The sequence below is a fragment of the Miscanthus floridulus genome, chromosome 3 (assembly GCF_019320115.1).
Source record: "Miscanthus floridulus cultivar M001 chromosome 3, ASM1932011v1, whole genome shotgun sequence".
Classification (NCBI taxonomy): domain Eukaryota; kingdom Viridiplantae; phylum Streptophyta; class Magnoliopsida; order Poales; family Poaceae; genus Miscanthus; species Miscanthus floridulus.
In genome coordinates, this window is record NC_089582.1 from 120,188,334 (window position 1) to 120,214,389 (window position 26,056).

The window sequence follows — 26,056 nt, forward strand, 5'->3', positions numbered from 1 at the left end:
CAAGCACGCGCTAGCTTAGTGCCCTGCTCCACACGACCCACGCGCTTGCATTGTACGTCAGCACCTCCACCTCCACGGATCGGCGCTCGGCGGCATTGATGCGCGGCACGACGACGACGACGCGGCGGGCGTGTCATGAGGAAGCTGTGCCCGAACCTGGACCGCGACGACTCCCTGGACACCGTGCTGGAGGTGCCCATCCCCGATGAGATGCTCATCAACGCCCCCAGCGCCGACAAGCGCCGCGGCGCCCGGGGCGCCAACATGCTCGCCTGGCTCAAGAACCAGGCCTTCGATCGCGCCACCGTCGACGGGCCTGCCTCCGCCACTGCGGAGCTCCAGGTGTTCCTCAACGTCGTCGGATCGCCGCTCATAACCTGCCCTGTTCCGCACGACCGCGCTTTCAGCCGCTCCATCCGCGACTCCTCCATCGTAAGCCACCCAGCAACATCATCCTGCCTGCAACTGCCATCTGCCATGCATGCATGCTGCGTCTTTTACGCGCGCGCGCGCGTACATCCAGAATCTGACTCGGTTCCTTGCTTGATCGATCGATCGACTCGAAGCAAGCGTCGACGGCCAGGTACATCATCCAGCAGTACATCCCGGCGACGGGCGGGCAGGCGGCGCTGCAGGGGTGCGGAGCATGTACGCCGTTGGGAAGGTGCGGATGTGCGCGTCCGAGTTCCACCTCGGCGACCAGATGGTCACCACCGTCGCCGCGCAGGGCCGCGCCGAGGTCGGCGGCTTCGTGCTCTGGCAGAAGACCCCCGAGGTCTGGTTCTTCGAGCTCATCATGGCCGGCCACAAGATGAGCGCCGGCAGCGACAGCAAGGTCGCGTGGCGCCAGTCCGCCGCCGAGCAGTCCCACGCCTCGCGCGGCCCGCCGCGCCCCCTCCGCCGCTCTCTCCAGGTAATATGAAGCGCCACCAAGGCACGTGCATGCCGATTCCGTGCAAGCATGCAATGATGCAATGCATAGCGTTCAGCTCCTAATTCGATCGTGCTCCTTTTATTATTCGCAGGGCCTGGATCCACGCTCCATCGCGAACCTCTTCTCCGACGCGGTGTGCATAGGCGAGAAGATCCTCAACAACGAGGAGTGCTTCATCCTGAAGCTGGAGGCCGGCGCGGCAACGCTGCGGGCGCGGAGCGCCCCGGCGTTCGACATCATCCACCACACGGTGTGGGGCAACTTCAGCCAGCGCACGGGGCTGCTCATCCAGCTCGAGGACTCGCACCTGCTGCGCATGAAGTCCGGCAAGGGCCACCGCCGCAGCGAGAACATCTTCTGGGAGACCAGCATGGAGTCCGTCATCTCCGACTACCGCTGCATCGACGGCATCAACATCGCGCACGGCGGCCACACCAACGTCACGCTCTTCCGCTACGGCGAGGGGTCCGTCAACCACAAGCGCAAGCTGGAGGAGACGTCGACGGTGGAGGCCGATTTCAATGTGCACGGCCTCACCACGGACTACTTCCTGCCGCCGGCCGACCTCTAGAAGGACGTCGACGATCAGAATAAGTAGTGATCGGCTACCGTTTGATTTTTGACTTGTATATTAATTGGTTGGAGGACATCGAAATTCTTCATCCATGCATTTTTTTTGACAGCAGTAGTGTTGGCCCTGGGATCACGGGCTCGGGTGAGCCGACCGCTCACCAGCGTTGTCGACCACACACTATAGCTAAAGATAGAAGAAGAGAGAGAACAGAGCGCATACACATAGCATAAGCACCAACGTTGGCCGGAGCTCAGCAGAGGAGATGACAAAACTGAACTTCTAGATGTGACAGCAGAACTGACTTTGGCGCCTATCCCTACTGTGGCTACAGTGCGGCAGGGGAGCCTTTCGGCGTCTGCCCCTGCCGTGGCTACAGTGCAGCGGCAGGAGAGCCCTTTCGGCGACTGTCCCTGCCACGCGCTCAGAGGAGAGTAGCAGATTACTTAACATTTTTTTTTCTAATCCTGCTGCTAACCCTAGAACCTCCACCATGCCGATCATATTCTTCAGCTCCGTGAATCGAAGACGGCCGAGCGGCTTGGTGAGGACGTCCGCGAGTTGACGACCAGTTTCGACGAACTCGATGACGATCTGCCCTTCATCGACACAATCCCTGAGAAAGTGGAACTTGACATCGATGTGCTTGCTCCAGTCGTGGAGAACCGGATTCTTCACGAGGGCGATGGTGGGCTGGTTGTCTACCATCAATGCTGGTGGGTGAGCTTCCACACTGGTCAGCTCGCCCATCAGCCGACGCAGCCACCCAGCTTTGGCACATCGTTGTGGCCGCCGCTCGTGGGGCCTACCACAGTCCGTAGAGCGCCTTGCGCAGTCGAAGCACTCTGTGCTCCGCTCCCTGGACAGCGAAACCCGGAGGTTGCCTGACGAAGACCGTCTCCGCCAGCTCACCATTGAGGAAGGCTGATTTTACGTCCAGGTGATGGACGCGCCAGTCCTTCGCTGCTGCCAAAGCCAGCAGCAGTCAGACAGACTCTATGCGCGCTACCGTCGGAAAGGCTTCCTCGAAGTTGATGCCCTCGCGCTGGACAAAACCTCAGACGACGAGGTGCACCTTGTGCTTGACAATGGCGCCGCACTCATCCCGCTTGACCTTGTACACCCACTTCAGGCCGATCAGACGACATCCTAGAGGTGGATCGACGAGCTCCCAAGTCTCGTTTTCTTTTATCGCCTTCATCTCCTCTAGCATCGCTCGTCGCCAATTCGCATCGCGCTCGGCCAGCGCGAACGTGGGTTGTTCCTCTGCACTGACGAGAAGCAGCTCTGGGTCATTGAGCAGCCAACCCGCCAAGCCTGAGGGCCCTGTGCCACGGACGATGTCATCCAGCCTGTGAAATCGCACCTCCTCACCATCGTGGAAGACATCCACGAACTCAGTGATGTCGCTTGGAGATGAAACGAACTCGATCGGCGTCGATGGAATCCCCTGTTTCGCTGGAATGGTCGGCACAGCACCTGGAGTGCTCGGCACCCCCGCTGCAGTGCTCAGCACTACTCCTAGACCGCATGTCACCACTCCTGGAGTGGTTGTCACCACTGCAGGAGTGTTCAGCACCTGTCTTAGAGTGGTCGGCACCACTGCAAGACCTCTCGGCTCCGCTATGAGAGCGTTCGGCACCCATCCTGGAGTTGTCGACATCACTGCGGGACCGCTTGGCACCACTCCTGGAGTGCTCGACACCCCTCCCGGAGTGCTTGGCACCGTCCCAGAAGTGCTCAGCTCTGTTGCTGGAGTGGTCGGTACCTCCTCTCCAGCGTCTCCACCACCGTGGATGACCAAGTGCTCGACGACGAAGGTGTTGGTGAAGCCGCTAGCTTCCCCCATGCCTGGACTGTCCCAGTCCTAGGCCACCTTCTCATTGAACACGACGTCACGTGAGACAACCATCTTGCCTCTACGTGGGTCATAGAGCCGGTATGCCTTGGTATCTTCCTCGTAGACCAGGAGCACCATCGGTGTGCTCCTGTCCTCTAGCTTGGTGAGGACTGGCTTCGTCTTCCTGACGTGGCCGATGCAGCCGAATATTCGGAGGAAGGACATGCTCAGGTTGCGCCCATACCAAGCTTCGAATGACGTCTTGCCCTTCAGAGCCTTGGTCGGCGCATGGTTGAGGATGAACACCGTTGTGGTCACCGCCTCACCCTAGAACCTCATCGGCATGCTCTTGGCCTTCATCATGGATCGAGCCATGTCGACCACCACCTGGTTTCGCCGCTCCACCATGCCATTCTGCTATGGCAAGTACGGCACGGTGTGATGTCGCACCACACCCTGATCCACGCAGTACGTAGCGAACTCCATCGAAGTGAATTCGCCGCCGCGATCAGTCCGCAGCACGCGTAGCTTCTTGCCGCTCTCCGCCTCCGCGCGTGCCTTAAACTTCTTGATCACCTTCGCCACCTCATCCTTGTTCGTTAGGAGTTGTAGCCACATATAATGACTACAATCATCCATCAGTCGTCCACCATTTGTGGCTGGCGTGATTGGCCCGCAGAGATCGTCGTGGATGAGCTCGAGCGTGTCCATCACCTCGATACTTGGCCACCTTTGGGAACGACAGCCTCCTCTGCTTTCCGGCAAGGCAGCTGTCACACAGCTCACCTACGTGCTTGATCTAGGGCAGCCCTTGGACCATCTTTTTCAGCCGACCGAGCGCATCGAAGCTGAGATGGCCGAACCGGGCATCCCACAGCCATGGCTCCTCAGTATGTCGTGCTGCCAGGCACACTGGCTGCTCCACCTTTAAGTCGAACAGGTATAGCCGGTTCTAGGACCTCTTCACCTTGGCAAGAAGGTGCTATTCCCGGTCCCGGTCTCTGATCCTAAGGACGCCGTCCTTAATCAGTACCTTGCTATCGCGCTCATCTAGCTGGCCAATGCCGATGATGCTTGAACGTAGCTACGGGATATAATATACATCCGTCAACATGTGGTGCTCGCCGTTCTAACACCTAAAGATGATGGTATTGCGCCCTCAGATTGCCACCCTTGAGCCATCACCGAACTTCACCGTGCTGATCACATCGCCGTCGAGCTCAGAGAAGGCTGCCTTGGAGCCCATCATGTGGTTGCTGGCGCCAGAGTCTAGGTACCACCGCTGTTCTTGCTTGCCGCCCACATGTCCGAGGTGGACTTGGGCACGTGGTTCATCGAGGTTGACAGCCTTTAGAGCCTTCCCAGGCCCTTTCCACTGCCATCACCTCTCCCTTCTCCTTAGCCTCAATGTCATGTAGTGCACAGAACGTCACCATCAGGAGAGTGGCCTCATCATCACCATCATCAGCCTGCGCTAGATGAGCCTTAGCCTTTTTCTCCTACTTGTGATTTAGGCACTCCTTTGCCCAATGGCCCGTCTTCCCACAGCGCCGGCAAGCATTGGGGTAAACCTTCTTCTTCTTCTTCTCCAAAGAAGCCTTGCTACAGTGCTTGCCATCGCCACCTCGGCTGGAGGAGGCTTCCCTAGACTTCTTCTCCTTCATCTGGGCAGCCCACTCCTCCTCTATCAGCAGCAGCGTGCTTGAAGGGTCGAGATGGCGACTAGAGGGGGGATGAATAGTCTTTTCTAAAACTTAATCGCGTCGGCTAACCGATACAAATGCGGAATTAAAACTATCGGTCTAGCCAAGACTATACCCCACTATATATGTTCACTAGCACCTTGCAAAGATAACAATTAAGCAACAAAGGTGCCGGGCTAGCTAGAGCTCTCCTAAACAATTCTAGGAGCAAGGTTACACAAACCTATGCCACTAGTACTTTAAGCGACAAGGGAGCTCCTACACATGCTAGTAAGCAAAAGCACAAAGCTAACTAAGCTCACTAGCAATGCTCAATAACAAGGCAACCAATGCCTAATTAGAGAGCGCAAATACTTAGCTACACAAACTAAGCAATGTGACTAACAAGGTTACTAAAACCAAATTAGCCACGCAAGGGAGCTACTTCTATGCTACACAAGCAAGAAGGTAATTAGCAAGCTACACAAGCTATCTAATTACATGAGCAACTACACAAGCTTAATATGTATAAAAGTAATTGCAAGCTTGTGTAACGGGGATGCAAACCAACGGGAAGAATAAGGTTGACACGATGATTTTTCTCCCGAGGTTCACGTGTTTGCCAACACGCTAGTCCCTGTTGTGTCGACCGCTCACTTGGTGGTTCGGCGGCTAATTAGCATCACCCGCTAAGCCCGCACGTCGGGCGCCGCAAGAACCTACCCCTTGAGTGAGGGTAGCTCAATGACACGCTTTACTAAAGTTGCTCTTCGCGACTCCTGCAGGGCGAGCACAAGTACCCCTCACAAGCACTTCTCCGGAGCGCTGCACAAGCTTCTTGCGGGCTTTGACGGAGACCACCACTAAGCCGTCTAGGAGGTGGCAACCTCCAAGAGTAACAAGCACCACCGGCTTGCAACTCGATCACCTAGTACCACTCGATGCAACCTCACGATGCAATCGCACTAGAATCGCTCACTCACACAATCGAATGATCACTATCAAGTATATGTGTGATGGAGGGCTCCCAAGCACTCACAAGCATGGACACAAAGTCCCCCAAGGTGCTCCACCAGCCATGGCCGAGGGCCACTTCTATTTATAGCCCCAAGGGCTAAACTAGCCGTTACCCCTTCACTGGGCAACGGTCGGGCCAACCGGACGCTCCGGTCGTGTTGACCGGACGCTGGACCTCAGCGTCCGGTCGCCCACAGACGACCACGTGTCCCGGTTCCAACGGTCACTTGACCTGACCGGATGCAGCAGCACTCAACTGACCGGACGCTGGACCCTCAGCGTCCGGTCATTTCCAGTAAGCTCCCGAGCATGACCGGACGCGTTCGGTCGAACACAATTGGACGCAGCCAGCGTCCGGTCACTCTCCAGCTACTGCGTCACCGTACGTCAGCCTGACCGGACGCAGCCTTGCAGCGTCCGGTGCATTCAGATCCAGCGTCCGGTCAGTTGACCGACGCTGGCATCTTTGCGACCAACTCGTTTTCACTTCTAACTTCTTCACCCTTGCTCCAATGAGCTAACCACCAAGAATTTGCATCCGGCGCAATAGAAAATAGGCATTCCATTTTCCCGAAAGCGCCGAATCCCACAATGTGTATGTGTGTTAGCTTTTCATAATCATTTCCCAAAGGATGTTAGCCACTCAACTTGCCACGCCACTCGATCCTAGCGACAATGCAAAGTTAGATCACTCGAGTGGCACTAGATGACCGATATGCAAACAAGTTTGCCCCTCTTGATAGTACGGCCATCTATCCTAAACCCGGTCATAAACTTCTCTACACACCTATGACCGGTGAAATGAAATGCCCTAGGTTATACCTTTGCCTTGCACATTCCATTCTATCTCCTCCAATGTCGATGCAATACATGCACCAACACGATCAACAATGATATGATCCACTTCATATCATCACATGATCATATTGGTTCATCGATCTTGACTCTACTTGCTCTTCACCATTGCCATCGTCCATCGGCGCCAAGTCTTGCTCAAGCTTCACCGCCACGCGGTCCATCACTCCAAAGCCTTCGACTTGCCCTTCACGCTTGCAACCGGTCCATCAAGCCAAGTCTTGTCTTGATCTTCTCCACCTTGATCACATGACTCAATGTCATGTCTCATGTGCTTTTAAGCTCCTTCATCATCACATGTGTGAGCTTTGCAACATCTCTAAGCCATTTTCACCTTCATGGCATATGTTGCTCACACACATATACCTGTGGACTAATCACCTGTGTATCTCACATAAACACAATTAGTCCACCTAAGTTGTCACTCAATTACCAAAACCAAACAAGGACCTTTCAGTGCTGCTGTTCGTTGTTGCTGTGGCCTGCTCCATATGCTCATCCACCGCCCATAGATGGCCTATCACATCCTCAATAGTGAGGGTGGACAAGTCCAACATCGTCTCTATGGAGAGAGCAATCTGGCTGTACTTCATCAACACGGAGTGGAGGTACTTGGAGACCGCCTCTTCTTCGTCGATGGTGGCACCGTGGCTCCTCAGCTTGCCGATGAGCATTTGTAGGCGAAGGAAGAAGTCCTCCATCGACTCATGATCCTTGAACTTGAGGTTGACGTACTCCTGCTTCAGCAGCTGGGCTGTCGCCTTCTTTACGCGGTCGGAACCGACGTGCATCGCCGCAATGGCCTCACATGCCTCCTTAGCAGAGCTCTTCACCCCCTAACGGCTCCCTATACTCTGCTGATACAACAACGAGGATAGCCTCCAACATTGACATGTCATCTTCTTCATTGTTGGTGCCCTTGTCAGTGGCATTCTAGAGCCATCAGACTTTGAGCTTGACCTTCATCCTTTGGTGCGAATCAGCGTCGGCCAACTGGTGCCATTGACTTCCCGCACTGTGCGCACGATGACCTCCTATCGTGGCTAGGCAGCCACAGCAGTGCCGCTGCTGTTGTCCATCTCCAATCCATCTGTCATCGCTAGTGGTTAGTCCAGCGATGGTATTTGTATGGCTCTGATACCACTTGTTGACCTCAGGATCATTGGCTCGGGTGAGCCGACCATTTACCGGCGTTGCTAACCAGACACTATGGCTAGTGGTAGAAGAAGGGGGAGAACAGAGCACACACAGAGAGCATAAGCACCAATGTTGATTGGAGCTCTATAGAGGAGATGGCAAAACTGAACTCTCTCTCTCTTTACTGAGTTGCAGTGGAAAAATATATATACAACTCTACCTATCTAATCCTAGTACACAGACATATCAGGATGCCATGCTGCTACAGTGACTAGATATGACAACAGGGCTGACTTAGGCGTCTGCCCCTGCTGTGGCTATAGTGCGGCAGGGGAGCTTTTCGGCGCCTGCCCCTACTATAGCTACAGTGCGGCAGGAGAGTCTTTTGGTGCCTGCCCCTGCCGCAGCTACAGTGCAGCGGCAGGTGAGCCCTTTCGATGCATGCCCTCGCCGCGCGTTTAGAGGAGAGCAACAGACTACTTAACAAGTAGCTGGGGTGGCCATAGTTCTATTCTATGTGTTCTTCCATTTCTCTTGTTTTTCTGATTGAAATTGTAGGAAATTGCATAGTTAAATTATGCATGTACAGAGTACAATAGATATGGGTTGTTGGGAGTTTGATTCAGTTATTTAATTTGGGCTGGGATTTTCTACCAAACATCCACAATGTGTTGAACTTGCTTCATTCTCTTCACTGAACCCTCTAGTTGTGGTGATTTTTTTTTATTTTTAACACTTTTTGTAAACTAATTTTAAATCTAACACTGTTTAATTTTTTTCCCAAAACTAACACTTTTGGCCACGCCTATTTCTCTGGCTCGGCGAAACTCCTGTGCCGCGCCATGCATGGTGGCGCGGTGAGAGGGGCGACGTGGCGACGACCGGGGCGCTGACCGGTGATGTGGCAGGGTCTGCCGCGCCACCGATCTTGGCGCGGCACTGATGGCCTGATGCGCCATAGCACATGGCGCGACAGTCCTAGGTAAATATCGCCTGTGAGCCACCGCCCTTCCTCTATCTGCCTGCTCGCTGCCACGCCTGCTCGCCTGGCTGCCTGCCCGCCTCGCCGCCACACGCCGCCCACCACGCTTGCCGTCGGCCGCCGCGCCGCATGCCGCCAGCATGCCCGCACGCCTGCTACCGGTCGCACACCGCCCGCCGCGCCCGCACGCCACCACGACAACGACGGCACACGCCGGCAGTGAGTAAGATTGATTAAAGTCTAAATTAAGTGCTAATTTTGGTTTAGGCGTTCCTGTAATTAGGTTAATTAAGATCTTATCTAAGTATAAGTTCTAACAATTGCTATCCGAGAAGCCGCTTAGCCTAATTCTTGAACCCTAAGACCTAATTAGTGTTTGGTTAAGATCTAAATAGCCTCAGATTTGTCTGATTCAAAGTTCTTTAAGCCAAATCAGAATATAGGGTTTCGCTTAAGCACCGAGAAGGAGGGGAGTCGAATCAACTTCAACACTAAGCCCCAGTTCTTGCCCAAATCTGAACCCCTAGGAATGCAAATTACCTAAATCCGGTAATAATCCCCAACCCTAAGATCAGTAAGACACTTTTCACTTACCTTAAGAAAAAAGATGGCGTCGTCGGGCTCCTTCACGAGTTCGCCGGCGGCCAAAAAAGGGAGCCACACCACTGCCCTGCTATGTGCGTGCGTGGTCTCCGCGCCACGAACGCCTGCCGCGCCACAGACGCTTGTAGGCATAGAAGACGAGGGCAGCAGGTCCATACATAGAAGTTGCTTATTTTCCTAGTGAAGTTGTTTAATATGTCTGTTAATGTTACTTTGAATATATACATGTGCTTTCATATTGTGTTCGTATTGCATAACAAGTAGTTCAAATTTTACAATGCTACATAATGTTAATTTGAATATTATTAATTTGAATACTCTAACCCTTTGTTTATCAATTTATAACAGGATGGCCCCTCCCATGCAGCACCAGTTGTACCCCCTTTTTGAGGTGGAGTACGACGACCCGCACCGAGCACACTTCTTGACTGACACCGACGCAGAGGTGCCCTTGCCTCCTTTGACACCCCGCACGCACACCAGGGCACACCAGTGGGACGAGCGTTACGCGCCGTACATACGGTATGTCGTCTTCCTCGAGCTTGTCCGTGTTGTCAACACTACTTGTACTACTTACTGCAGCTATAGACAAGTGTAAGTGCCTTCATTGTACGTAAACATTCTTATAACAAATTTGAGATAACTAACAGTCGTTCTATTTTGATAATAGGTGGAGGCCTAAGACCCACACATTCCACCTACCTTGCGGCAAGATGACCTTGACCATGCAGGACATGAAGGCTATCTTTGGCCTTTGGTTGGGGGACTTCCAGTGACAGGTATAGTTGACAACGATCACTGGAGGGAGCTGGTGGCTCAATTCAGTGGTTTTCTTTCACCGGGCGACGAGGTTTCCAAGAAAAATAAATGAGCAATTCAAGCCTATTTAATACTTATATTGCTTTCCTACAGCCATCAGGTCTCATTTTCTTTGGTGAATTTTAGAAAAAGTTCTGGTGTTTCGTCGTCGTGGATTATAAAGCGCTTTAATTATTTGGAGCCACAGGCTGATGAGGCTCAGATCGATAGGTTCACTAGAGTGTGGCTCTAGCACTTTCTTGGTGCTTTCCTATTCCCAGATGCTACAGGCAACACCATCAGCTGGATCTTTCTTGACATACTACGTCGGTCGTGGGATAACATAGCGGCATACAGCTAGGGTAGCGTAGTCCTGGCATGGACGTATCGACAGCCTTGCCTGTCGTCGCACCTCAGGGTATGCGAACCTTGGGGTTGCTCCTACCTACTTCAAGTTTGGTGTTGGGAACGATGGCCCGTTGGGAGGCCCCTTGTTACTGGTTTACCGGTAAGTACTTCGGTTCACTATATTCTTCGAGGCAGTTACATATGATGAAATTATTAATGGCTAATTCATTATCGTGTTCAATGCAGCATCAGAACGGGCAGGATACACTCCATATAGCTCTGTATATCTGGATGCAAGCAGAGTTAGATAGAGGGAATGCGAGGCGCAAGTACAGGGAGTACACGGACTGTCTCGATGTCCTGACACAGCACCAGGTTACGCTCTCTTTACTATCATACATGTGTCTTGTTCGATGTACACTATATCACAACCTAACTCAATTACGAAATGTTCAGGTGCATTGGTGTCCTTGGGATACTTCGTAGCTCCAGTACTATCTGAGTCCTGTCACTAGGGATGAGTCAGACGAGTATCGCTGCAACGTCCCTCTTATTTTCTTCCACGTGGTCGAGATTCACTTACCCATCAGGGGTTGCAGGCAGTTTGGAAGAATGACAGGCTACCCATCACCACTTTACTCCACCAACTAAGAATTGCACGGGTGCGTTATCGATTAATAACAAAGCTATAATTCAGAGGTGTGTATGGTACAACTAACAATCATTTTGTTGCAGGTATGACCGCAGAAAGAGGTACAAGACCAAGGATTGGTGCGTGACACACAACGCGTACATCCAGTTGTGGCAGTACAGGGACCAGCAGCCGGTCGATGCGGGTCCCCTACACGACCAGCACACCTTCGACGAGTACCTGCGGTGGCTTCATAGGCCTACGAGGACATATATCAAGTCCCCCGTACCATGAGGAGGCAACTGACAAGGACAACGAGGAAGATGTGATCGAAGATATGTACGACGTTGCCACTAGGGACGACACACAACTACAGAGAGTCTCGCTTCAAACATACATGGTAAGATACTCGAATGGTACAATTTGTTATCCATTTGGTATTAAGTATGTGTACTAAAACTGTCTAACCGTGTTTCTGTACCCAGGCGACACAATTGTCAAGGTTGTCCAACGAAACAACGTTTTAGCTTCACGAGTCTAGAGGCCAGGGGCCAGGCGTTCTCGAGGCTTTTGTGGAGGTAAACATAAACTTGTCCGTTCTGAAAATGTTTCTTTAGTGTATTTACGTTTGGGAAATGCACTAACCTTAATGTCTATTTATACAGAAGGTGAAGCGGAGCAGTAGGAAGCTAGCTCAGAAGTTGAGCTGTATGGACACTCCTTGGGTGGAACCCGATTACCCGGCGTGGTCGGGTGGCATGTCTTCTGACTCTTTGAGGACACCAGTCGGCTCTTCTCAGCCGATGACAGGTGTCGCTTCCGTAGTGCGTACACCACCACATCATAGCGCTGGGAAGGACCCTGCAAACGAGGACAACCAGGCGCTAGGAAGGACCCTTGGGCTTCCGCATACAGCACCACCAGTGGGACGATTGGCAGCAGGATGAGATCGGCATGTGTCAGCTAGGTGGTGCTCCGCTTGGTACCCAATGAGCCTCACATATAGTAATAAAGGAAGTTTCTTTAAATAAGTAGGCTCCATGAACTAATGATCATAAAGATTATAAGTAATCGTGCATATCATATACTTGCAGGGTACGAGCCGTACGCACCGGCAACGCGACCACACCGACGTTGGCTACACTCCCAATGTGTTGCATATAAATCCAAAGAGACAGAGACATCCGAGGGATCCTTACACTCCTGGAACTTAGTTGGTTATGTCGAACGAATATTGTTGTCCAAAACTTGCAGACTCATGAACCAATGAAAATGTTATGTGGCAACTTGTCAACTTGCGCACAGACTCCATTTATTTGCTTCATATTTGTTTCAATGCGTCGCAGCAGCACTGCCGACGAGATTAACTAGCAACTAGTTCAGGAACCGGCAGTCCTAGCGTATCTTGTCGCCGGTGGCCGGTGTCTTGACTCTAATCCTCCCGAGCTTGGTCATCGCCACCACGAAATCACTGAAGAAGGCACCCTAGTTGGACGCGTAGTAGTCGACTGTGCTGCGCGACCTCATGTCGGAGTAGAGCACCTGGTCGAAGCCCAGGAGGCCCTTGTCGACCTGCAGGTTCCGGTAGAAGGCGTTGTCGAAGCCCACCGGCGAGGGGTCTAGGAAGGCGAAGGTGTTGGGGTCAGAGCTGCAGGTGTCGTTCAGCTGCGACACGAAGCCGGGGTCCATGGTCACGTCGCTGCCGATCCTCACCGACAGCAGCTGAATCGGCTTCTGTCTACGTCCAGATCCTGCCGCACCGTGGGCCTTAGCGCGTTAGTGCCGCGCAACTAACGCGCGCCGTGGTCTATTGCGCGACAGACCCTGCCACATCATCGGTCAGCGCCCCGGTCGATGCCACGCCGTCCTCCCGCCGCGCCACAATGTATGGCGCGGCACAGACGTTTCGCCGCGTCATGGCAATAGGCGCGGCCAAAAGTGTTCGTTTTAGAAGAAAAAAATAATGTTAGATTTAAAATTAGTTTACAAAAAAAATGTTAAAAAATTAGTTCATAAAATACTTTGTGAGTGGAAGTGGAAGTGGATGCACTTTCCACGAGCCACTGCCCTGAATGAAGTGTACGATTGGACGACATACTTAATTTTGCAAATGTCTTCCTTGCAGATTCCCCCAATTGCAGTGTAGTGCTTCATGAATCATGATAAACATTCAGGAATCAGTATCATGGCTAGTTCGCTTCGTTGAAAAAAAAACTAAAACACTGTTCTGGCTGATTTGATGTGAGAGAAGCCACTGCCCTGAATGAAGTGTACGATTGGACGACATACTTAATTTTGCAAATGTCTTCCTTGCAGATTCCCCCAATTGCAGTGTAGTGCTTCATGAATCATGATAAACATTCAGGAATCAGGATCATGGCCAATTCGCTTCGTTGAAAAAAAAAACTAAAATACTGTTCTGGCTGATTTGATGTGAGAGAAAATACTGTTCTAGCTGAAAAGATAAACTGGAAAATACAGATTATAAGACAAACGAACATGACCCATATCACCGTATCCTGATTCAAACAAGGAATCAGCTTCAGGGAGAAGATCATCCAGTCCAGGACCTCATACATATCAAGCAATCGAAAAAGCTTTCCTGTTTTAGGGGGACCAATTGCTACACAGCTCTTGTATAGTACACAGTGGCAGACTCATGATTTCAATATTGGATATATGTCTAAGCAAAAAGTACATATCAACAAATTGAGCAAAGGCTAAAGGACAATTAGAGATTTTATGCCCTTTTTGCTTGCTTGTTTGATTAATAAGTCATGACTAAAAGTACTATTGACTGATTTGATGTGAGAAAAAAATAGGTTAACTTAAAAAGTACGGTACAAACCCAGCGAACAGGGTGTTAATCTCTACTCCTAACCAGATGAAACAGGACCCGTTCACTCCCCGTGGTGAAGCCGCTGCGTCAGGCGCATCTCCATAACTCAAATTTGCGCCGACATGTGGGCCACGCGCTCGACCCAGCGACTCCCACTCAGCACGACGCCGCCCCAATCTATTCTCCTCCCGCATCCGGCATCCTCCCAGAGTCCCAGCTCCCACACGCCCTCCTCCTCCCAAGCGCACCGCCCGACGCCGCAAGGGCGCCTGCCCTCCACTCCGCAGCCTCGACGCCGCAAGGGCCGTGCGGTCCACTCCACCACCGCGAGGGCCCGTGCGGTCCACTCCGGCGTCGCGCCGCCGTCGCCCAACCACATCCCGCGAAGCTGTCGCCCCACCACGCCCTTCCCTGCTTGGCTGCGAAGGAGAAGGACCGTTGAAGGAGCTCCGAGTAGCCGCGAAGGAGACGGACCGTTGAAGGAGCTCCGAGCAGCCGAAGAAGCGCGCCCTCTCCCCGCAGCTGTGACCTGCAATATCTAGGGTTAGGTTTCGAGCCCCTGGCCGGTAAGCTGCGTCTCACCCCTCCCCTAACCTCATCCAATTGTTTCCTTTTGAATGCCCGTGCGGAGTGGAACCTATTTTCAGCTACTACAGAAGATTTCATGGGTACTGGATTTTGCTTTGCTCAATGAGATTACTCTTCAGAAGGCACCAAGCACGACTGGATTTTGCTTTCAATATTTGATGCCGACAGAGTCTATGCCTTCATAGGCATCTGATTCTACCTGCCAAATTGAAGAATATTACTGAAAACTTCGGTCTATGTGTATGTGAACCTATTGCCCTTTTAATTATAGAAGGTTAGAGAACTATAGCAGTTAATGGGAGCTTTTGTCGTTCTCTATAGAATTTCCACTATGCTTGTAATGCTCAAATCAATAGACGAACAAGTGAGAACTCTGACAAGTAGGAATAAAATCTGCAACACAAAGATTATTCAATTTTGAGCATCAGGAAGAAGCAGGATAGCTTGAGCAACATGTGTGATACTATCATTTGTCATGCGCAGAGCTTTTAACTACTATCCTGAGCAGCATGTGTTATGCTATCATTTAACTGATTCTCTTTTACACGTATTGTTTGCCCCTTTCATATTCAAAGCTTTTAACTTGTAGCTTTGAATTGCTTCAAGTTCAGAATTTTAAATTAGATTGGTATCAGATGTGGCCAGTGCACTCTCACGCATGAGTCTCGGTATCTGTTTTCTTTGTTCAACACACACAACAACACCAAAGCCTTTAAGTCCCAAACAAGTTGGGGTAGGCTAGAGTTGAAACCCAGCAGAAGCCATCAAGGTTCAGGCACGTGAATAACTGTTTTTCAAGCACTCCTATCTAAGGCTAAGTCTTTGGGTATATTCCATCCTTTTAAGTCTCCTTTTATTGCCTCTACCCAAGTCAACTTCGGTCTTCCTCTGCCTCTCTTCACGTTACTATCCTGGCTTAGGATTCCACTACGCACCGGTGCCTCGGGAGGTCTCCGTTGGACATGTCCAAACCATCTCAACCGGTGTTGGACAAGCTTTTCTTCAATTGGTGCTTACCCCTAATCTATCACGTATATCATCGTTCCGAACTCGATCCCTTCTTTGTTCAAACACGACAAATCAAATTTAAAGTAACAGAGTAACTTAGATGGTTTCTGCAATTGCATGCATCATTTTCATTTTTATAAAAAGAAAGATCAATTACCATGCTATTGATAGGTTTGAACTAATTTGTTATATTACTCCTTGCAGTCAAGCAAATAGGGATCAATTCTCAGTTTTTTAGCACACTAATCAATTCCTTGTGTTATTTGGTATGGCTCCAGAAGGAGCTTCAGCTTTACTAGGGGACGAGTTAGGATTTGTAGAGCTGTTTTTTGGAGGAGCCAGATTGTGTGGTTGACACCATTACTAATTTTCTGTTTCAGTAGAATTTTTTTATCACATGGATCTTCTATACAACTTTCTGCTCCAGTAGAAATTTTTTATCACTTGAATCTTCTATAACTGAACCAATGTGTGATGTTATTTTACATTAGCTTAACTATATATGTGATGTGGTCAGGGCAGTAGGCCTTGAAATTATCCAAATGAAAAAGGTATTAGCATCAGAGTATGAGATCCATGATGTTGAAAACAAAGGACTGGACTCGCTGGAGAATTTTGCTTTTGACAAGAGTAGGACGCAATCAAAGGTAAATAAAAGTAAGGTAGAACTGGCTATGTTCGTCTCATCATTGGTTATCTTATTATCTCTGATAACCTATTATCTTTTGGTTCAGATGGAGTAGAAAAATATGCTAAGTAGGAAACGATTCAGCCTTTTATCAGGACAGGAGCTGGTCAAGCTGGGATGTTTTAGAACTGCATTCTACCTGAAAATCATCAATGTACATGTATGGTTTTTCATTTGAATTTTAATCTAAGATGCTACAGCCATGCAAAGAGGATGAGACTCAGAGATACAGCAGCACAGGCTTACGACTTAATACCTTAGGCTGAATTTCTGTTACCTTAGGGACCCATTCATGATAGATAAAAATACAGCAACAGTCTTAGAACTATTTATTTATCTATTGATTTTGACCCACTTTTTTTCGTACTCTTGTTGCCTTATAAAATTTTGACTTCCGTAGGGCATTTGCTAGTTACCTCTGAATTTGGTTAAACAGACTATATAAAATATAGTATCAAGATTTGCCCCCACTTTGATCTACCTTGTGGGCGCATGTGGCGTGCCCACGTGTTTTATGGGTCTAGATCGTACATTCAGACAATTTTGAAGACTGCCGGTAAATTTTTCTCAAAAATAAAAGCATAAAGCACATGGACATCGGTTTTTTTTTTCAAAATGGAGGGTGACGTATTCCTCCATTCCAAAGGGTCTGTTAAGTCGCCTTATCAGTTAGAATCTATAGTATTTTTTTCTCATAATAAAACAGCTATAGTTGGTTTATCAGCCGACTTTAATACCAGCTGAATAGGTCTAAACACAGGGTGACATAAGTAAAATGAAGGAATCTCATTCCTTTGAAAATCCTATGGAAAAACTCCAATCCAAATAGACCCTTATTGGATGGTTTCCTACTGTTTTTTTTTGGCGCGCCCCATGTGCCAAGCTAATAATACAAGGAGAGATAGAGAAAGACCGAAATTAATATGGAGGAGGCAATAAAAAAATGTGAAAGCTTAGAATATACCTAGAGATCTATATTTGAATAGGAGTGCTTGAAAAACAGTTATTGATGTGCTTGAATCGTGAGTAGGGGGCTCTTAGTGGGTTTTAACTCTAGACTACTCCAACTTGCTTGAGACTGACAAGCTTTGTTGTTGTTGCTGTAGCTTTTCCTTGTGTCATACAAGTACTCCATCACTTTCAAATTATAAGTCGTTTTGACTTTTTTGATTATACATCTGAATAATAATATGTCTAGATACATAGAAAAATGGATGAAAAAAAATCAAAACAACTTATAATTTAGAACGGAAGGAGTATTTTTAAACACTTCTGTAGTGTCCTTCATATATGCTATTACGAAAGATGGATGCGGGATGAAGTTGAAAATAAGCCCCTACGTGGCAGAGATTTGATTTGTGAGAATATATTTTAAGAATTTACACATATAGAACAATTTTGCCTAACAGTTTACCAAAAACAATTTTACTCCACCACTAGAGCTGCTCGTGGAGCTTAAGCTATAAACAACTAGTTCACTATTGAAACAAAGCTATACCAAACGGAGCTTATAAGCACCTGATATCTCTTAGCTCCTTCAAAAACAAAAATAATCGTGCTACGTTTGAACTAATTAGTTTAAACTTTCTTAGATTTAAGTACATTTATAGAAAAAATTATTAATATTTTTCTAAAAATATTCTATAATTAATGTAATGAAATTCATGATACATCATAAATATTAATAATTTGTACATATCTTTATTCAAATTTAAGATTAATCTCCTACAATAAAAAAATAAAGTGTGAATATTTGTTTAAATACAATATTTATTTTGGTTCATCTGTCTGCCAACGTCACCCGTAGCTCCCTCGGTCTGCCTTCCCCTGCGATCACCGCGAGTCCACGCCGCAGAAAAGGAAACCGCTCCTGTGATTCCTCCGCCCGCCTCCCCATCGTCGCCCACCCGCAGCTGCCCACGCTGCCGCCGCACCCGCCCGCAGCTCGCCGCGACGCAGCCCGCGCCTGCCCGGAGCTGGCCGTAACGCCGGCCGCACCCACCCTCCTTGCCAGTCCAAAGCTCCCCACGACGGCACGGCCCCGCGTCCGGATCCAGATCGGAGGTACTCCCCACTTTCCCCTCTTCTTCTTTGCGTCACAAGCGACCCCGGACCCCTCGCCGGATTGGATCTCGCGCTTCGTCGGTGCCGGTGCCAGAGCCGGAGATGATGTCGTCATCGTCGGATGCGGCCGTGGCGCTGGACCTGCAGGAGTCCGAGTGGGAGGAGCTGCAGCATGAGGCGTGCAAGCTGGAGGGCGACCTCGACGTGAAGCTCTCCTCCTACACGCGCCTCGCCCGCGACGAGCTGGACGCCCTGGGTGTCGGGTTCCGCCACCTGGTCACGCGCACCAGCGTCGTCACCACGCTTCGCACCGACCGCCCACCCATTGTCGCGCTCCGGGCCGACATGGACGCGCTGCCCATCCAAGTACGTGCCTGCGTGGTGCGTGTGCCAGCATGTACGTGTTGTTCGTGCTACTCATCATTGAACCAATCTTTTCGATTTCTCTCTTTATCGGATTCAAATCCGTTTCCAAAATTTGAGGCGTGCTAACAAAAGATTATTACTACATAGTACCAGAAATTATTCCAAGCGTAGCAAATTATTAATTTCCTGACGATTCATCTGCGGAGGTGCTTGTTTAATTTTGCCGATTTGTTTTCTTGTTCGTGATAGCATTTTTACTTCAAACATGGTGGCCGTATCTTTTAATCTGTGTGCTTATAAGCCAAGAATGGAAAGCCACCGCCCATTGCAATAGTTGTTTTGCATTGTTTCTTGTGTAGGATAAGCAGGGAGATTAGGTTTAGTGTATCTATCCCTGGGAACTACCATGGAGTTGGGTTTTTGACAAATTTATTAATCTATGAGATATGGAATTGCATGCCCTTTTAATTCTTCCCATTCTGTTCATTTCCAGGAGCCCAATTGAGCCTACAGTGCACTTGTATTGTCTTTTCGGTACCTCTGTGACATGAGCATGGCCTACTGCACCTGTATTATCTTTTTGGCACAAAAAAAAAAGAAAAACATGACGCATTATGGTGAACGTGAGATGTGATCTCTATTTGCTGTTTTGGAGGCCAAGATATCGTACCATGCACTTGCATTTTCCATGTCTTATTCTGTGGTCAGTATCATGGTTACTGTAATTTTGACCAGGGATCTATTTCTCATCTTATTTCAGCGAGCAGTACTCTGGTGAGTTATCAAAGCCATCGGCATACTGTGCTCATGCTCTTCATGCAAAGGCCGAAAAGTGACTTTTCTCCTCTTCTCCAAAATCACCACCTATTTATCCGAGCTTTGAGGATTGAACCAATGGAACATGAGTTGCAGGTTGTTTCACCTTACTACTTTGAGGTATATGCTGGGAGTACAAAAAAGCACCCATCCGACTACTTTTTGCTGGAAAATGGAAATAGTCTGCATGATGTATTGAGGGCATGGACAAATGCTACATTAGACATGTTGCGGTCAGCAATACGGAAGGCAAAAGGCTCAGCACCTCAGAAGAGAACATTCAGATGCAAAGCCTGCAAAAGTTTGTTATTCCTCCCCTCATCCATACCTTGCTCAGCTTGCTTAATTGCTTTATCTTGCACACTCCGCAGTGGGAAATTTGCTTTGTTTTGTGATTCGTGTCTTGAGTCCATGGGGGCTAAGAATAATAGCAGGTAACCTTTGTAACAGATATGTCCATTCCATTTTTATCAAATTGAAATATTTTTGGTTGTTTGATTTGTATTACCAGGTATCGCCGTAGTGTTAGCATGGGCTATATACTATACATTTTCTAGTTTTCCTGACCATGTGGCCGCATAGAGTGTTCCGTTTTTTAAATTTATTGTTTGGTATGTTCTTATAGAAACTGACTTTATTTGTACAGTTCTATAAATCCATTCACATGTCAGATGATAGTAGAATAATTTTGTAGCACCATTTTTCATGTCTATCATCACTGCACTTTTCAACTGAGCACCTAGACTTGACACAACTTTGATGATAAGTATTTGTAGGATGAAATCCTTATATATATATATATATATATATATATATATTATATATGTGTGTGTGTGTGTATGTATGTATGTATGTATGTATGTATATAGAGCTTGAGACTTGGAGAGCTTGAATTGAATCCAGAGTTCAATTTGATGCAGTTGTCGGTGGGGGATTTTGAGAATAAAATTCAAGTAAACCCAGATGCTCCTGACTGCTGCCATTGTCATTTCCCCCTTCTGCTTCCCAGTTGTGATGCCTTCTGATTTCTCTCTTTTTTCTGTTGGATTGAAGAGGGATGCAATAAAGCAAACATACGAAAGGTCGATCAAAGCTGCTCAAGATTACGGGATCATGAAAGAGAGCCCAGAGTTTGTTTTCTTGTGTTTTGAAAAAAAATGATGCTTTCACCTGGTTTCAGTCGAGAAACTGATCCCTCTATCTCTCCATGCAGGTCTTTGGTCCGAACATTTGTGCTTTTCTTAATATACGCGTGCCTCTGCCAGCCCACCCTGTTCGACGGCCGTACGATGGTATTTTGTTTTTAGAAATTTCCAACAACCAGAATGCTTTAGATGATAATTTGGAAAAATAAGAAGTTGGATCAGTTAAACCTGTTTGTCTTTCGATGTTTGATGACTTCAATAATGTAACAGGTTCAATTGTTTGTTGTTATATCTTGCATGAGTATTTTTTTGAATTATTGCTCAAGATATGGAAGTGACAGTTTTCTGCTTGTTCTATACACCCTTGCAGTTATTAACTTGCACTGGTAGGATTGTGGCTCTTCCCCTGTAACTCAGAACAAGACGAGAAAGTGCTGACATCATTTCTTCTTCTTGCTCGACACATTCAGGTACTGGAGGTTGCGCAACAGGTCATTGGAGTTCAGGAACACCTTGTTTGGCTGTGGTTGAAATCGTGTGAGAGATCTCCTTACACCTTCAATCTGCTTCAGGGCAAGGAAGCCAGGGTTGTTTGCTATGGGCTTCACCAATCAGCTCGGCACTCTTAGGCTCTCCCTGTTCATAACAATCTTTCTAGGACACTAGATGATTCCCCATGGTCTTGCAATCACACAATTAGCAATGTACTCAGTTTTAAGTCCCCCAGGTTAATTATGATTTAGCATTTTTGCAGCGCTTTGGTTGCTGCTGCCTGTTGGTCCTTATATTCTAAGCCTCCTAGCAAGGAAATTAAAGCCAGAACGACATCTTGGGCGGGGAACACATGATCTGTTTTTTTTCTTGGAAAGTGTTTTGAGATACTGTACGCTTTCATAATCAAAGATGGATGCATATCTGAGTTAAAAGTTGTATGCATATCTGGCGGCTAAAAGCTGGACTTTTGGCCAAACCAACAAGGAATCTGTACTGAAATCCTCGTTAGTACCTGTTTACAGATGTTTGAATTGCTTTGATTCTATTTTGGTTTGGCTGTGGGATTTATTTTATTAGAGCTTTATCTCTCGACCATATATGAGATTGATACTTCTTTTTATCCCCTTCAAATGCACAGTTCCACTAAAAGAATGCGTTGGTACTCTATTTCTTCAGTAATAGTCGGCTAATGTTTGATTTTCAGTAAAAATTGACATAATTTGCTCACGTTTGATTCCTTGCCGGTTGTTATTATTTTTAATTCCTTAATCACCCGTGCCCCTTCATCTCTTGTGCCTTCGTTTGGTTGTTTTCATAAGCATATCTGAAATGCTGTTGTGGCGTTAGCATGAGCACTATACGCTTTGTTACCGATGTATATATTTTCTTTTGAATGTTTGATTTGTATTATCGAAGGTCGCCATTGCATTAGCATGGGTATTTAATTTCACAGTATTGTTATTTTATCGTATGATTCATGTGTTTTTAGTACAAAAGTTTAGTTGTTCCGTAGCAACGTACGGGCACACTGCCTAGTTGTCTAATAAAAAGTAGGAACTATACTTTTTGTTAGGACAGAGGAGTAGTATCCCACAACATTGGAGGCTCATTTACAGATTGGTTGAATTAAGGGAGCGGACAAGTCCTGAGAACGTCTCAAATTCTCATCAGGATTCAGAAAATGGTGGTGAAATGAGTAGGTTCCCTGCACATAAAAAGCGCATGTTGTGAGTTGCGACCATACTGATCATGCAACCTCGTCCGCGACTATCTTCAGGGGGGACGGGCCACGGGCGTCACAGTGCTGCTTGCTTTTTAGAGTTTGCCCATGTTGACATGCATGTCGTCTTCAACTCCAATCGGATGAGATCCAGCACCCGCACGGCAGCACCATAGCCCTAGGGGGTTAGCGATGATGATCCGCGCACGAATCAGATCCGGCAAGGCAAACGACTAGGCGCCCGTTTTCTGGCTGCTTTTTCGACGCCGCGCGCCAGCGCCAGGGAATCCGACCGACCGAGACGCGTCGGCCCCCGGCCCTCCCCGCTTTCCTGGCGTGGTGAGTTGTCGCCGCGTCAGAGACCTCTTCCTCCTCACGACAGCCTTTCCCTGATGCAATCTGCCCCTCGCCATCGCCCTCGCCTCGCGTCCGCTTGCGATAGCGGCACTGGGCACACAGGCTCGCAAAGTGACAGCAGCCATGAGCGCACCACACGGGCACGTGGGCAAGCGCTCCTGCTATAGGTGGTGGTGCTTGCTTTCTTGCTTGTAGAGCTCAACGCTGCCGGATTACAGATCGCTGATGAGTGCATGTACGGCTGCGTGAGCGGGAGAGAGCCATGAAGAAATGCGCATTGGTCCAGTTGAGAATCATGGCGAATACGTACTCATTTATTTAGATGTGCCAATATCGCGATCATTATTTGGTCCTGATTATTTATTACGGCACGCCGCAAGACTATGCTTATCTAATCATGGCGCTTCGTCCACTGTGGGCGTGATTAGTTGCTCCGAGGTCGGCGGTCCGGGAGGGTGGCCCTGTCCACGCTCTTCTGAACCGGCATAGAAGTATTCACCCACCTTTGTATGGTTTGGTTTAGCTTAGCTGTCCTGGATGTCATTGATTCTGTTTGGTTGCCCTCGTTGATCGTTTTGTTGTATGAAGTGGTGGTAGCGTTTGTGTTTGGTTGGCGCACGGCCTGAGGTGCGAGCACCCATGTACCATTTTGGTGTGGTTACCACCAGCTTATGCAGAATGAAGAACAATAGAAGAAAACAGAGATAACTTTGTCTCAGTTCAATAAGCTTAACATTAACAATGACCTTGGAGCTTCTAATGACATAAGTAAACATGACAATAGTACTCTCAGCAAATCATGAACAACAAAAATCATAGTTCCTCACAAGGTCATTGTCTTTACACGTGTTTAGGGCTTGATTGGTTGCCCGAAGCACTACAAGTAGGTTTCACAAACACTTGTAGCAGCAGTTTGCAAAACCAGATACCTGGGCATGGCATGAAGGCCAGTTTGCATAGACCCCAGGTTCCTTTCCTTGATAGACAACATACCAAGCCATGTCATTTTGAGCATCACAGGCAGTTGTAGCAACGAGCAAGAATGAACCACAGGAGCACCAGCAAGAAAAAAGACTGCACCACAGCCACAACAAATAACACCGGTTTGTTCCTGACCACCTTTGGTGGAGGATTGACAAAAACTTTATCATCTTCACAACCCATGAACTCCAAGTATGATGCTTCCGCCTCTTCTTTGTTAGGGAAGCTCATGTAACTGTTGTTTTTTGAAAACCAGTTACCTGGGCATTGCATCTAGCCCAGGTTGCATATACCCCAGGAATTATGCCATGGTACACAACATACCAAGCCATGTGCCCCTTAAAAACACATAAAAGCAAGTATAAGATGTTGATAAAATGAATGTTAGTTCAATGGATTTGCCTCAGATTTAATTGTCTTTTCATTTGACCTTGAACTTGGAGCATAAGAAACATAGACAGCAACAAATCTCAAACATATAGTAGAAAACCAAGATCATGACAGGCATGAAACCATGAGAGACATCCAACCTAGCCATCAGATCATGTACGGCTGCGTGAGCGGGAGAGAGCCATGAAGAAATGCGCATTGGTCCAGTTGAGAATCATGGCGAATACGTACTCATTTATTTAGATGTGCCAATATCGCGATCATTATTTGGTCCTGATTATTTATTACGGCACGCCGCAAGACTATGCTTATCTAATCATGGCGCTTCGTCCACTGTGGGCGTGATTAGTTGCTCCGAGGTCGACGGTCCGGGAGGGTGGCCCTGTCCACGCTCTTCTGAACCGGCATAGAAGTATTCACCCACCTTTGTATGGTTTGGTTTAGCTTAGCTGTCCTGGATGTCATTGATTCTGTTTGGTTGCCCTCGTTGATCGTTTTGTTGTATGAAGTGGTGGTAGCGTTTGTGTTTGGTTGGCGCACGGCCTGAGGTGCGAGCACCCATGTACCATTTTGGTGTGGTTACCACCAGCTTATGCAGAATGAAGAACAATAGAAGAAAACAGAGATAACTTTGTCTCAGTTCAATAAGCTTAACATTAACAATGACCTTGGAGCTTCTAATGACATAAGTAAACATGACAATAGTACTCTCAGCAAATCATGAACAACAAAAATCATAGTTCCTCACAAGGTCATTGTCTTTACACGTGTTTAGGGCTTGATTGGTTGCCCGAAGCACTACAAGTAGGTTTCACAAACACTTGTAGCAACAGTTTGCAAAACCAGATACCTGGGCATGGCATGAAGGCCAGTTTGCATAGACCCCAGGTTCCTTTCCTTGATAGACAACATACCAAGCCATGTCATTTTGAGCATCACAGGCAGTTGTAGCAACGAGCAAGAATGAACCACAGGAGCACCAGCAAGAAAAAAGACTGCACCATAGCCACAACAAATAACATCGGTTTGTTCCTGACCACCTTTGGTAGAGGATTGACAAAAACTTTGTCATCTTCATAACCCATGAACTCCAAGTATGATGCTTCCGCCTCTTCTTTGTTAGGGAAGCTCATGTAACTGTTGTTTTTTGAAAACCAGTTACCTGGGCATTGCATCTAGCCCAGGTTGCATATACCCCAGGAATTATGCCATGGTACACAACATACCAAGCCATGTGCCCCTTAAAACACATAAAAGCAAGTATAAGATGTTGATAAAATGAATGTTAGTTCAATGGATTTGCCTCAGATTTAATTGTCTTTTCATTTGACCTTGAACTTGGAGCATAAGAAACATAGACAGCAACAAATCTCAAACATATAGTAGAAAACCAAGATCATGACAGGCATGAAACCATGAGAGACATCCAACCTAGCCATCAGATCATCACAACTACCCAGCTGTTGCTTGGGCTAGGATGTCTCACATGGTTTGATGACAGCCATAAGAAGCATAAGTAGAAGATAGAAGAAACAATGCTCCAGTACCTAACAAGTTCAAGGTCATCAATGTGCATAATCCATTACTCAAACTGACATTGTTATCTTCATAGGCATAAAAAGGATCTCACAATTATATCAGCCTCAGTCAAAAAAAATGGTTGACATCATAGGCACAAAAAAATGCAGGCCTCAGCTAACTA

General features: G+C 48.0%; 3 protein-coding genes across 15 annotated transcripts; 2 read left to right on the forward strand and 1 right to left on the reverse strand.

Moving 5' to 3' along the window:
• On the forward strand, positions 1 to 1,628 carry LOC136546685 (uncharacterized). The gene is made up of 3 exons (XM_066538646.1): positions 1 to 432; positions 571 to 913; positions 1,026 to 1,628. The coding sequence occupies exons 1-3, from the start codon at positions 136 to 138 to the stop codon at positions 1,526 to 1,528; spliced, it is 1,143 nt and encodes a 380-aa protein (XP_066394743.1). The 5' UTR covers positions 1 to 135; the 3' UTR covers positions 1,529 to 1,628.
• Positions 1,629 to 12,883: 11,255 nt separating this feature from the next.
• LOC136544288 (peroxidase 51-like) lies at positions 12,884 to 13,316 on the reverse strand. Its single transcript, XM_066536506.1, has 2 exons — positions 13,222 to 13,316; positions 12,884 to 13,136 (listed from the first exon to the last, which is right to left on the reverse strand). Exons 1-2 carry the CDS (start codon positions 13,314 to 13,316, stop codon positions 12,884 to 12,886), a joined length of 348 nt encoding a protein of 115 aa, XP_066392603.1.
• A 1,060-nt stretch (positions 13,317 to 14,376) lies between these two features.
• LOC136542214 (uncharacterized) lies at positions 14,377 to 21,914 on the forward strand. Of its 13 annotated transcripts, XM_066534545.1 has the most exons (6): positions 18,300 to 18,982; positions 19,712 to 19,725; positions 19,864 to 20,068; positions 20,821 to 20,897; positions 20,981 to 21,059; positions 21,383 to 21,914. In XM_066534545.1, exons 1-6 carry the CDS (start codon positions 18,688 to 18,690, stop codon positions 21,451 to 21,453), a joined length of 741 nt encoding a protein of 246 aa, XP_066390642.1. In that variant the 5' UTR covers positions 18,300 to 18,687; the 3' UTR covers positions 21,454 to 21,914. The 13 variants fall into 13 exon arrangements, 2 of the variants coding, with proteins under 2 accessions (XP_066390642.1, XP_066390641.1); XR_010780624.1 differs by adding an exon at positions 14,377 to 16,480 and having other exon boundaries at positions 16,568 to 18,585; positions 19,712 to 19,783; positions 19,864 to 20,897; positions 20,981 to 21,914; XR_010780625.1 differs by lacking the exon at positions 18,300 to 18,982 and adding exons at positions 14,379 to 16,480; positions 16,568 to 16,681 and having other exon boundaries at positions 19,712 to 19,783; positions 19,864 to 20,897; positions 20,981 to 21,914.
• Positions 21,915 to 26,056: the final 4,142 nt, after the last annotated feature.